The sequence below is a fragment of the Notothenia coriiceps genome, unplaced genomic scaffold, assembly GCF_000735185.1.
Source record: "Notothenia coriiceps isolate Sejong01 unplaced genomic scaffold, NC01 NC01_scaffold00037246, whole genome shotgun sequence".
Classification (NCBI taxonomy): Eukaryota; Metazoa; Chordata; class Actinopteri; order Perciformes; family Nototheniidae; genus Notothenia; species Notothenia coriiceps.
Genome location: NW_011369947.1, coordinates 20,461,114 through 20,474,543, shown reverse-complemented (window position 1 = coordinate 20,474,543; position 13,430 = coordinate 20,461,114). Strand labels below are relative to the sequence as shown.

The 13,430-nt window shown below is 37.9% G+C and overlaps 2 protein-coding genes across 4 annotated transcripts in view; one reads left to right on the top strand and one right to left on the bottom strand.

Annotated features, from left to right (window-relative positions):
- Positions 1 to 13,430, bottom strand: part of gtpbp3 (GTP binding protein 3, mitochondrial) — a 633,967-nt gene that overhangs the window by 253,163 nt on the left and 367,374 nt on the right. The gene's annotated exons all lie outside the window — the stretch shown is intronic.
- Positions 4,073 to 13,430, top strand: part of LOC104966243 (LIM zinc-binding domain-containing Nebulette-like) — a 161,463-nt gene continuing 152,105 nt past the window's right edge. The window contains exon 1 of the mRNA XM_010795426.1: positions 4,073 to 4,107. Within this exon, the coding sequence (XP_010793728.1) occupies positions 4,073 to 4,107 (35 nt within the window). The remainder of the gene's footprint in view (positions 4,108 to 13,430) is intronic.

Genomic DNA, 13,430 nt, shown 5'->3' with positions numbered 1-13,430 from the left:
ATCAACACTAATTCGGCTGACTTTTTTATTTGACCCAATTGGTAGATAGGCTATATTTACACCATAACGGTGAACAGCTGATAGAAAGGGACTTGTCGTTTTTAAAGATATTACTGATTTTCTTTCAATTAAAGAATGTAAATACTGAGTTGAGAGAATAGTCAGGGGTTTTGGGTGGCGGGAGACACATATATGGAATCAGAATTCCAATAGCTTACCATTAAATGATGGATATACCTCAGATATTAATGTGTAGAACTACCATATGTGAAATAATATAGCATTATCCTGTACAATTATGTAAAAACATGAATAAAACTACACATCTTCAGATGTTATACATACATAAGTGTCCTACACTAATAAAAGATAGTTATTATGGCATTGTATGCTGTTCATAAAATATCATTTATTGTGTTAACACTGTAAACTTGACAGTTTTTTAACCCGCACCGCCTTGTGGTTAAAGCACGTTATTTAATTGTTTTATTGAATATGTTATATTTGATGAAAACATTTATATATTAAGAGTAGCCTACATACAAAATAGGGGGATTTTGAAAATATCAAGAAGATACTGTAGTGATCTCTACAATAAAACAGTTTAGAGCAGGACGTCCAAAGAATACTTTAAGTTAAGGTCTTCTTTTGAATAACAAAAAAAGAGGGTATCTAGAGATACATATTAAACCTGACAAAGTACTCAACGTCTAATATATTGCATAGTTTATTTTGGCACTTCACAATCACCTTCCCTGAATTTGACTCAGGTGTAACTAAAGTCTGCTTTAAATGTTTTATATATTTCACATCATTAATCAGAATCTGCAAAGTCACTGATATAAAAATACCAGGTTAACCTCTGAATTGTAGTGGAGTAGAATTACAAAGTAACAATAAATTGCATGTTGTACATGCTGCTGTAACAAAAACATTTCCCTACTTGGGATCAATAAAGTATATCTTATCTTATTTTAAGATGATCGATGGCTACTGCCATTTTTTTTCAAAATGTGCCTCTGAACCTTGACAAGTCCATGTTTCAGGCTTATCAATGAACAACAGGAGGGGTCACAGATATAAGACCAGCTATAAAGCTCTTCAGACCTTAGCTGTCATGTGGGTATATATTAATGCTGCCCATTATGGACACAAGCAATTTTCACCCATTTATTAATTATATGTTTTAAATGTGAGTGTTTCCTATCCCCTAAACCTCCAGGGGTGTACACAGTTTAATATTGGCAACTTCTAATTATGGGAAATACAAAAACGTCTTTTAAAACTACAATTCCAAGTAGAGACGTGCTATAGAACATGCTGCGAAACACAATTAGCCAGCATGTGTAGTTCTGGGGGGTTGGGGTTGGACCCATTCGAATACAGTTTTGGACAGTCTGCCGTGGTTTCATTCCAGTGCTGTTTGAAGCTCGGTGTAACCTTGGCGCACTCTCACTCCAACATCCAATCACAGAGCTTGAGGGATAATCACGGGGTTTGTCAAGCAAAGCGCATGTTGTAGTCCCAAACGATAGCTGAGGATTATGGGTAGTGTAGTGTCTTCGGCCATCCTAAACTCCCAAAAAACTATTTATTTCTCCGAATCGAAGGTTAAAAACACAAAAGCATTGTACAAAATTTAAACCAATCAATGTTGTGTACTCAACAAGGATAAACTGATGTTTTTTAGTGGATGATTACGGCAGATCACTGTAAAATCATTTGACAGTGAGGGGAATGCTTCCGGTTTTAATATGAACATTTTGAGACCGGAAATACTGTTTTCACCCCGTGAGGGTTGACGCCAACTTTACATGGACGCTGCCGTCAATAGAAATGAATGGGGAAAGACGTAGTATATACACATTCTCCTGGCGAGACCTCAAATAATCTTCGTAATATCTATCAAACTATAGATCCTACACATCCACTGGACGTGGATTCTAAATGTACAATATACACTTCTCGCTATGGTTAGGGTCCTTATCAGTCACACATTCAAACAAGCAGCTGCTGTATGTGCAGATACATTGTAAGTTTCCCAGAATCAGGGTTTCCAAACCCTTATTCTTCCTGCCATGATGGATTCAGTATATTAATAATAGACACAGCCACTATTATTCTGGGATATCCATTTAAAGTGATGAAAAAGTAATAGACTGAAGCTTGAGTAAAATGAGAACTACGAGAAAATATGTGTAAAGGGGTTTGTTAGAATGGGGAGATGTGCAGAATATCCCATTAGTCCAGTGTAATAACTCTTGAGCAATTTACTGAGTGCTCACCGTATTCAAAGCCCTGGCTGGACTCCTGAAATTATGCATAAGATGTTAGATTCATGACAAAAAGGCTGGGTATGCACAAAAAACTGAAATTATGCAATCTGCGCCAGATTTATGACCCTCTATGTACAACATTCTCATTGTCATATATTTCAGTCACTGTTTAATTGGGCACACATTCAGAGGCATTCGAACAACTCAGTTTCTGCACCACAATGCTTCCAAATCCCAATAGCAAATAGCTCCACAACTTTGCAGGAACTGCATCTACAAATTTGCTTTGAAGAATATGACTTTTTTTAAACTTACTGAACATATGGTTCAACAGAGGTTCATGAGTGCTTTAATCGCACATAGCTGCATATTTGATTAAAAACGTATGCCTTCTTTTGTTCCATGGTACAATCAAATTATGTTCAAAAGGGACACTTACATGTGAAAATACATGTGAAATGCTTTCGAGAATTACAGGTGTATTCACTTATTCTGCCTTAATAAAGGTATTCTGATTATTAAAGTTATTCTTGAAAGCACTGCACTTATGCACAAGGTCACTACATCCCATGTGACTCATCCATCGATACATCCATATTTCCATCCATATATCCATCCACATATCCATCCATCCATCCATCAATCAATCTATCCATCCATCCATCCAGATACTACATCGATGATCTTCTTCCTTTGCTCCTGTGATAATTCCTATGGCCCCAGAGGTCAGGCTAGGCCTTCAGGAACAATACAGGGTTAGTATTTTGCCCTTGCAATTTGACCTCTATGGATTAGTGGACAACCTGCTCTACCTACAGTACTAGCTGTACTCTCACCCTTAACTAGAACAGTGATAACCGCTGTCCCGGCCTATTAACAGTCTCATATCAGTCAAAGTGGGCATCGTTACCCTTCTGAATAAACCTGGAGATGTCGGAAAATATGTTGAAATGTAATTTTTTTCATTTACGATGACAAAAAAAGATATCCATATGTTCTGCGTTTTTCCATGTGAACCATTTGATCTATCCTTCCTGACCAAAGTGACATCTGAACATGAAGAGCGTAAGATTATGTCTGAGATATTAGCAAACAAGGGGGTTTCTCCTGAAACATGTATTCAGCCCTGTCCCACACTGGTTGAATTAATTGAGCCTATTTATCACAATGACTGGGTCAATTTACCAGTTGAGGACATCAGCGCCCTCTATACAAAATTAAGTAAATCAAATTTACCGAACTCCTCCTTTATACTCTCCCCCCTCTCCCTCTCCGCCTTGTGCTCCCTTCTCCTCATCTGTCTCTGCTCTCTCCACCTTTCTTATTTCATTTCTAAAACCCTCAGGGTTAGTGAGAGAGAGGAAGAGAGTGTGAGGTATGTAAAGAAGGAAAGAAAGCACTCACTGCCAGAGAGTGATGAGAAATCCACTCCAAGCTAATGGAATACAAAGACAAGGAAGGACCCAAAAGCACAAAGGCAGACACAGGATTCAAGTACAAAAAGAGTCTTTACTTGAAAAGCAGTAACAAAACAAAAATACATACAATAACTAATCGACTCTAATTCTTACCTAACTAAATACTAGACAAATATAACTACCTGATCTTTACCTTACTATAACTATAGATGCAGACAATGACTGTAATAATAACTAGATGGAATAGGAAAACGCTGGAGAGTTTGGCAAAAGACACAAGACAATCTGGCAATAGACAAAGGGAGACAGGACACTATATACAAAAGGTAAGTGGACAGACACAGGTGGAAACAATCAGGGGTGGGGCAGACACTGACGATGGCGGGAAGTAAAGGAAACAGGAACGAGACAAGGTGAATACAAAATAAAACAGGAAGTGAAACATAAAAAACTAAACTAACACAAAACATTTAACACAGTTGCAGACGCACAACACAACGTCTCCCTAATTTTCAATCCAATTATTTTGTGATTAATGCTTTAAAGGTCCCATGTCATGCTTTTCCGGTTATTACCCATCCCCTTGTGTGTTATGAAGGTTTGTATGCATGTAAACGGTCTGCAAAGTCACAAACCCTCAAAGTACACCCTGTAGCGAGTAAAACTCTAACACAGAACAGACCTGTGCTGCCCCAGAACGCCTCGTTGGAGATTTCTCTTTTTCTTCCTGGGCACAGTGATGTGCCCATACCCAAATGAACCAATCCGTGGAGCCGTTACGTTACGTCCGCGGAGCCGTTAGGTTAATTCCGTGGATTTGTCCAAATGGACCAATCCGCGGACTTTCTCACACACACACACTAAATCTTTTCTCAGCTGCAGCTCCGCCGTTTTCTCCTCCCTGAGAAGGTGGGACGTGGCGAGGCTGTGAGTCGGTGTGTGTTTGATCGGGCTGGGTTTCGCTGTGTCTCGCTGTCTCGCAGACGGCCACTGGGCTCATAGATAGGGGGGGGCAGGAGCTCCAACAAGCTGTTTAGGACAGAGAGTGAATACACATACTATACAGAGATGCTGTATGAGAAACCAATGTGAGTTTGGAAAATTGCACAATATAAATCTATTTTTAGTATACCTCAACAATGGAATTATGATCAGTAGAAATGGCCATGACATGGGACCTTTAATGATGGATGAGGGGGGGGGAGGGTTTCTTCAATGCGGTCGTCACTCACTTCACCTGATTAAATAGCCAGTGCTTTGCCAAAACAATCAGAGGCAGATTTGGTTTTGCTGCAATTGTTACTCAAGGGGATCAAAGGAGGAGAAAATCAGGCGGATTATGATTACATTGTTATGCAGATTACAGATATTGTCTGAGGTGGAAGGTCTAAGTGTGCAGGGCATGTGGAGCCAGCCCCTCTAACTCACTGAAACTTCTCATTCTCTGTGAATTAGAGGAAGCAAAAGAAGCATTTATGGAAAACGTCTATATATTATTCTGTGGATCATGACGCATAGATTTTTTAGCCAGTCACTGCTAATGTTGAACACACAACGGTGAGCAATTTGGGAGATAAGGATATACAAACAGAACATAATTAATTTGTTTTTTCCACTGTTGATTATGTACTGTATTCAGAAGCAGCCACAGTTACGATTCTTTCAAGGCCTATCAGCAAAGTTTGAACTGTAGGAACATAATTGATTTGATTTGCGTCATAATGATTTCTCATGTTTTGAATCTACAAGGGCAACTTGTTGACAAGCTTAACATCAATGGGATGGTACAAGTGTGTAAGTGGGAGTTTATAAGAGTTAAGGTTTATGCGTTCATACAGTATTACCCTGTGAGTGTGTATTTCTATTGGGTGTTAAGTACTGTATGAACTTGAGATGTCTGGATTTGCCAGGTTTTTCCCCCCACTAATCTTCAAGCTGTTTTCAATGCCATGTTGCTTCATGCAACAAAATGTGATTTTGACATTGTGCAATTTCCTATTCTTTGATCTCTTTGATCTCTTTGATGCCGTGTTGCCCAAGTGAGGGATGAAAAGGAGAGTTTAACCTTTTTTGTACATTTTCTGACTCTAATCCAAAGGGACAGGAGAGATACAAACATGGGAGTTGATAAATGTAGAACATTTAGTGGCTTAGTTATTTCAAATATCAGAGTTGCTTTAACGGATTGGATCCCATCATCTGTTGTCATTAGAGATAATGTTAGCAATATCACAATCAATCCATTCAATTAGTTGGGGTGTCAACCAAGTGTCAACTCAGCTCCATGTATATGAACACGGATGAACAGGAGGCATGTGGCGCAGAGGATAGAGTGGATAGAGCGTTGGTGTTCGGATCAGGGAAGCACAGGTTCAAACCCCACTGTAGTCAGCATGTCGTTGTGTCCCTGGGCAAGACACTTCACCCCAAATTACTCCTGTGGGGATTGCCCACAGTATTGAGTATGTAAGACGCTCTGGATAAAAGCGTCTAACAAGTAACATGTAATGGATGTCATGTTATTAAAGTTGTATTTTTCTTATAGTTGAGAAACGATGTTGAATAGCAAAACAGTAATTCATTGGTATATAGGTCTATACCCGTGATTGCTGTAATTTCTCAATAGAATATTAGACACCCAAAATACTAATGACAAATAACAATAACATCAAAAGGTGCGTGAATTTTTCCTATTTTCTAACGTTGTAATCGCCTTTAGAACCACAGCTCGGCAGATTCCAAAGAAAAGGAGATTCCAACCCCGCGCACACACTCCCGCACACAAGCACACACTCCCGCACACACACACATGGTGCCTTGTTGTTTAAGATAAGTGAGTGAACATGTGATGACCCCCTGTTGAAAATAGAAAAATACAGACACCATGCTGAAACATAGTTGTGACAATCTGTAGACCACCTGGGCCCGTTGTATGTGGAAAAATGCGAACAGTGAGTATAAAAGGAGGGCAACACTGCACTGCAATCAAGAGGAAGAGCTATTGTAATAAGATGTGTATGCCTTCAGGCTGTGGTGAAGTGTCACTGTAGCACTTCTGGAGCAGGGTCTAGGCAGCAAAAATAGAAGCGTAAGAGCATTGCAAGGGCTTGTTGTGGCCTCAGGGCTGATTTTAACCAATTTGATAGGTTCTTGCTGTTCTGTTTATATCCAATCAGTTGGCACCTACCATTAGCATTAAAATAATTTATATTTTAAGTTCAGTTGAATCCATCATAACAAACTAAATCTCTCTACTCATAAACAAGTGCAACGTGTATAGTGTACTGTGATGTGTTTACATTTTGATCACGCATATTGTGCAGGCAAGATCTCTTCTTCCTTCTTATATAATAAACTTTAATTCAATAATGTACCACTTAAAATAATTAACCCTGTTGGCTCTTCCATGATATGCCCTTGTCAAACCCCTTTTTGATGGTGAGGCGCTAGAAAGCACCTGTCAGCATTTTTCCACTCATCCATTACGCTGCTGTTGTGTGGACTTTAATGACCTTTCATTACTATCAGGACTGAAAATCCCATGAATAATACATGCCATTGCTTTGGGCATTGCCTACCACATAGTGTGACATTTCGTTTAAATTTGCCAAAGAGTCTATACTGTTATGATTTGAGAATGTTAATGGTCATAATGGTCAACAATCTCAATGACAAAGTGACAAAGAATGGTTTTAAAATGTACTCTTATTCACTTTAAGTGAGACAATCTGCTGAATTTAAAACAAGTATTCCAAAATTATCTGAGTGAAAATGCGTTGTTAATGGCAACGTTTAGAGGTGTGTTGCTAAACTGATTTGTGCCGATGGAAATAAGCTCAAATGAGTACTTGTTAGAACTGAGGTATACAGAACAACATCTCTAAATGCACAACACTCTAAACTTCAAAGCAGATGGGCTACAGCAGCAAAAGCCCAAACCGGTTTACATCTGCCAAGCAGTGGCACAGGCAGTTTTATGATCACAGAATACAAATCTTCTTATGGCTATATCTAGCAGGATAATGCACAATGCCACAAACACAAGTCATTTTGATCTGATTTCTTGAACATGCCAGTTAGCTCATTCTAGTCAAATGGTCTCATCAATCTAATGGACCTCCTTCTGGATGTGGGTGAAGATTATGCAGCATAGAAATGCAGCCCATAAATGTGCAACTGCATGATCAAAATGGACGACATTCTCAGGGGGATGCTCAATTTATGTAGGCAAACATGGTCTGAAACCCGGTTCAAAGCTGATCCCTAAAAATGAGTTGTATTTTATATAAACCAGCAGCTGCACAGACACATTACCGTCCAGTGCCAAGGCAAGCCGGCTGTTACGTGAAAGTACCTCTTGGCTGCATTGCAGATATAAAATTCATATTCTGTGGCCGAAGCTTGATATTCCTCCTTTTCCCTGCAACAGGGCCTGAACAGAATGTAATCATCAGAAAAACAGGGGATCAGTCTTTACCTACCACTCTGTATCTCTCTCATCGTAACCCTCACTGCAACAGTTAAATAAATGTATGTGATGTTTGATAATACTGCGGTCAGCTTAAAAGTGCCTATACAATTAGGTAAATGTCACATAGTTTAAGGGACACCTTTATGAGTATAGGGCTAACATCGTTGCTGTTGTAACAATATTACATGCAGATGAATCCAATTGCTATAATGTGAAAACAATAATAAGAATTAAACCCAGTTAGCCCAGTACATGTTATATTTCTATGTAACTGTATTAACTTTGTAAAATCTGGCTGGAAGTGTTGTGTGAATTATACAGTTTATTTCAAATTGTAATCGCAAGCTAGGAACTGCAAAAAGAAATCAATGCCTTCCGACTTTCTCATATTGCTCAAATATCCCTATCACTTCAAGCTGTTTCTATATCCTAGACAGCACTTTGAGCAGTTGCTCAGACAAGCACTTATGGCTTTTTAGTGAAGCTGAAGCCAGCTTTTCAATTGGGGAGGAAAACAAAAAAGAGTATCTTGGCCCTGTTTCCTCTATATTCCCAGGCATAATACATGCATGTTGGAGAGGATAGTGAGGCAAGTGATGGTAAAATAAGAAATTAATAGTGAAAAATAAAAAGATGAGTTGGTGGCTGGGCGATCAACCGAGCAATTGAATGAGCAATTCAACAAGAGTGTGAGCTTGGGGGCTGATCAGCAGACTGACTGACAGTGAGACAGCTGACTGATTGTCTGAGTGACTGATGTCCAGGTAAAGCTTTACTGGTTCTTAGCATACTAATCATGACATTGAACAGGCAGGGAAGAAGGGTGAAAGTGAGAAAGAAGGAGTGTAGAAAAGAGAGAGAGGGAGAGAGAGGAATGGGAACAGAGATGGAATAGCAGCAGGTGAGCAGAGGGAGCTGAGGCTTCGCTGGAGTGCAGTTCCAGGTTGCTCTAGATAAGACTCAAACAGGAAATTGCAATATGGAGGCAGTGTCTCAAGTGGAATACTAAGAGACAGTCTATGTCTCTCTCTTGCTTCATAAGTCTTTAGCAGAGGACAGTATGCCATTTACATTTTTAATGCATTTGCTTTGCCATGGCACTAAACCTTATAATACCGATATAAAACTGTGTAATTGCTCTAATTATAAGACTTGCTTTCTCTTCATCCGCCACAGAGCACTGCATAACCAAGATGTATTTCAATAGGATAAGACTGGAACAAAAAAATATACATTTGAATTAGCATAAACAAATGTGTGGGATTACACAACAAAACAGTCAGAGATTGTTTTTGCATAAACACAGATTGCATAAATCTTTATTTTTGATTGTTTTCCCAGCAGATCTGCAGAGCAGCCAGCAGGGGGGAGTGCTGATCTCTGCTAAATGTGACAGAAAACACAAACACATGCAATACAACAAAATTATGTATTTGTTCCACAGCTCATTTTGAGAAACACTAAAACCATGAGATACTATGTTAGCCTTGAATTTAATGTGTATTGGCCAGGCCCATCATCCACAGGTGAAGAATTCTGAATATCAACATTTTTGGTCATCAGACTACACTTAAATCAAAGAGATGGGTGCCCGCGTTTTTCCGGCCAAACAAATTCAAATGTGCAATATCAATTCAGAAAATCAATCAGGTTTTTTCCAAGTACAATGTCAAAGAAAGTACTCCCTGTTGCTGCATGCAGAGAACAATGTAAAGCTGAGACCAAAGGTAAGTGCACCACATGTTGGATGGTACTTTAGAAGTGTACTTCTCACCTCAGCCCAACAGAGACTTCCAATATATACAAGAGCTGCCAAAATGTATGATAGTGATAAAACATACCAAACAAAATCAAGGCCATGCCTCTGGTGATGATTATTTACTTGGGTGGGCAGGTTTCCTCATACAGCAGCTTGTGGGTAAATCTCCTGAGCGGCCATGCAGGTTAGCTGGTGTCTCATGTCTTGGATTGTCATTTATAAAAGCGTTATTTTTTTTATACACAATTTCTTTAGCAACGTTGTTGATCAGAAAGAGTTTGATATAATGTTTTTACTATGAAAACAATATTTCAAGGACTTTATGGAGATATTAACTTTGTTCCTCTCTTACTTGCTCTTTTGCTATTGGGCATTTGCATCAGCTTTTATGCCATAATCAGTATGTCTTTTTGCTAGTTAAATGACTTTTTAATACATTACGGATTGCTTCAACACCAAATCAATAAATCAAACATGTGTGTCAAACATTAGCATTGGTTTGGTTGTGAGCATCTGTGCTAAATATAGGACCATTGTTTTACTCTTTTCCATAAGGAACATTCAACCTTTAGAATTTGTTTTACCATATTCTTTTTTTTATATTTACATAACCAACACCAAAGTGACCTTTACTAATAAGAAGTATACAGCACTTTCTATGTTCATACCCAAGACAAGAATGATGTTTGCTGCACCTAGAAGTCTCTGGATAGTATGGACATTTAAATTCCACAAATAATACATATGGGGGGGGGGGGAGGAAAAGGTTGAAGCACATTGTGAACTTACTGAGATTTCAATTTCTGTGATGATATTTAAACAGCATTTCATGACCTTTTCGAGGGCTTCGTTATTTGTACACTGTAAGAAACGTACAGTGAAATTCACTGTATTTAACTGGCAGCAATTGACAAGTTACTTACTGTAATTCATTTTTTTACAGTATTTAACTGGCAGCAATTGACAAGTTACTTACTGTAATTCATTTTACAATTGCTGCGAGTTAAATACTGTAATTCATTTTACAGTAAGTAACTTGTCAATTGTTGCCAGTTAAATACTGTAAAATGAATTACAGTAAGTAACTTGTCAATCGCTGCCAGTTAAATACTGTAAAGTCAATCACGGTATTTACAAGTTTTTATTTACAGTAACAGTGTAAAATTAAACAGTAACTTCCAAGTACTCGATTTGTGTTTACGGTAATAGTGTTTTAACTGTAAAATTAAACACAGTAATAATTACTTTATTTTTTGTTATAGCTGTAGAATAAAACAGTAATTTCGAAGCATTGTATTTTTGTTTAAGCTAATAGTATTTTAACTTTAAAATAAAACACTGCCATTTAAAAAGTACTGTATTTTTGTTTACGGTAATAGTGTTTCAATTGTAAAATAGAAAGACTAAATTAATGCTATAATTTTAAGTTACAGTATCAGTATCGTAACTGTAACATTTTTTATTATAGTATACTTCATGTCATGCTGGTAATTTACAGATTACCAGAAATTCTTGACAAAATGTTAAAGCTCACCAATAACTGCAGGGAGACAGCAAACAATAAATTTTAACAATGTGTTCTTAATTGTTGAACGGTATCAAGACCATGTATTTTCTTGTGCTAAATGATAAATATTTTCATCTATAAATCAATCGATATTAATATCCAAAAACATGGAGATTACATTTTTAAAACAGTGGCGATAACAAAACACAAAGAATATGAAGCCATTTCTTCTGCCAAGCCATTTTAGAGACGTGCTGTAGTTGAAAAGGTGTCACGACCTCGACACAAACTGGAGAACCCAAATGCACGACCCAGAGACACAGTCTTGAATGTAACAAACATTTTCTTTTTAATGTCATTGAACAGAAAATCCCTCTAAAATAAACTTAAACTAACAAAACAACAAAACCTGACAAGACTGGAAACGATCCTCTCTTTGCTGAGGCCTGGCACGACCACATGTGGGAACAAACATGAACTGACACAGGACAGGGGGGAGACAGGACTATTTAAACATGAGGTGAGTGGGAACAGGTGGAAACAATCAGGGGCGGGGCAGACACTGACGATGGCGGGAAAACACAAAAAGGGAGGAAGTAACAGGGCCTGAAATGAGAGACAAGAGGTAAGTAGAAAATGAAACAGGAAATGGAAAACGAGACACGACATGAAACACAGGGACTTAACTAGAGATGAATGACATAAATAGACAGACCTGTCATGACGTGACTAAACATGAAAACAGTCAGTGTATGTTTTGGTCATTGGATTTTCTTTTCACAAATGGATATTCAAAAACAAAAAACGACTGGATATTTGATTTTCGTTTTCAAATTGAAAAACCAAAATTGAAATACAAGGCGTTTTTCTTTATCATGGTCAAAAATGGATTTACTAAACTTAAAAAACGGGATGATTTTCATTTTCNACAAACCGAGCAGTTTTACACAACCAATACAAAATACATAAAAAGACAGTAAAGTGCAAATCATTCAAAGTACAATAAGTTGCCAGTACTGTTCCCAGAGAATAAATAAGGAGTAAGTTTTAGGAGAGAGGCAAATACATTATCAATATTCTTAGATAATACACAATATTTGAAAACACTTTGAATACAAACAACCAAATGCATGCAGGAATGGACCCTGTCCTGAACTTACAAACCTTACACGTGTAAGACATTTTGATAAGCTTGCCGAGTACAGTTAGCTTAACTTGCGTTTTCACTAAGCGGCCTGACGTCGGACTGTCAAACTTTGGCTAGGGTTACATAAATTAACTGACAAAATGATTTGTATTAATTACTTTCTTTGTCTCTTGAGTTACCATGTCCACTGGGGGAGTTTACTTCCTTGTTCAGCAAAGGGCGTGGCCTAGCGCTGAGGACTCATAAATACTGCAAGGAGCCAATTGGGACAGATTGGGACAAACCACCTGCTTTCATGTTAAAGGGGGGAATTGGGTTTACTATTAATTATCCCTTGGTTTCAACTTGGTTTGGCCAAGCCACTATATAGGTTCCTTGGTTTTTCATTGTAGCAGGTCAGTTTGTTGAGTTAACACTTAAGTGTTAAGTTGATGTCATGTTTCTTTGAAGCATTTTCTGTTGACCTCTTTTATAGGCCTAGTTATTAGAAATGATTGGTTTATGATGTTTTCTGTGGACTTTTGGGTAAATAAAAAACCCTGTTTATTTAAACCACTCCTGTGTCCTGTTGTTCATACCCCTCACTGTTTATTCATCATTCAATTCATTCTAAATGTTATTCTGTAGATTCTGTACATTACTTTTCACTTTACTGCTTTTTGCACTCCTGGTTAGAAGATAAACTGCATTTCGTTGTCTCAGTACCTGTAATCTGTGCAATAACAATAAAGTTGAATCTAATCTTGAGCCGGAACAAATGTATTTACTTAGTACATATCTGACATTAACGATTAAACACATTTGTGCATTCTTTATAAATGCAAACTGGTCAAGACCACTGATGGAAGTAGT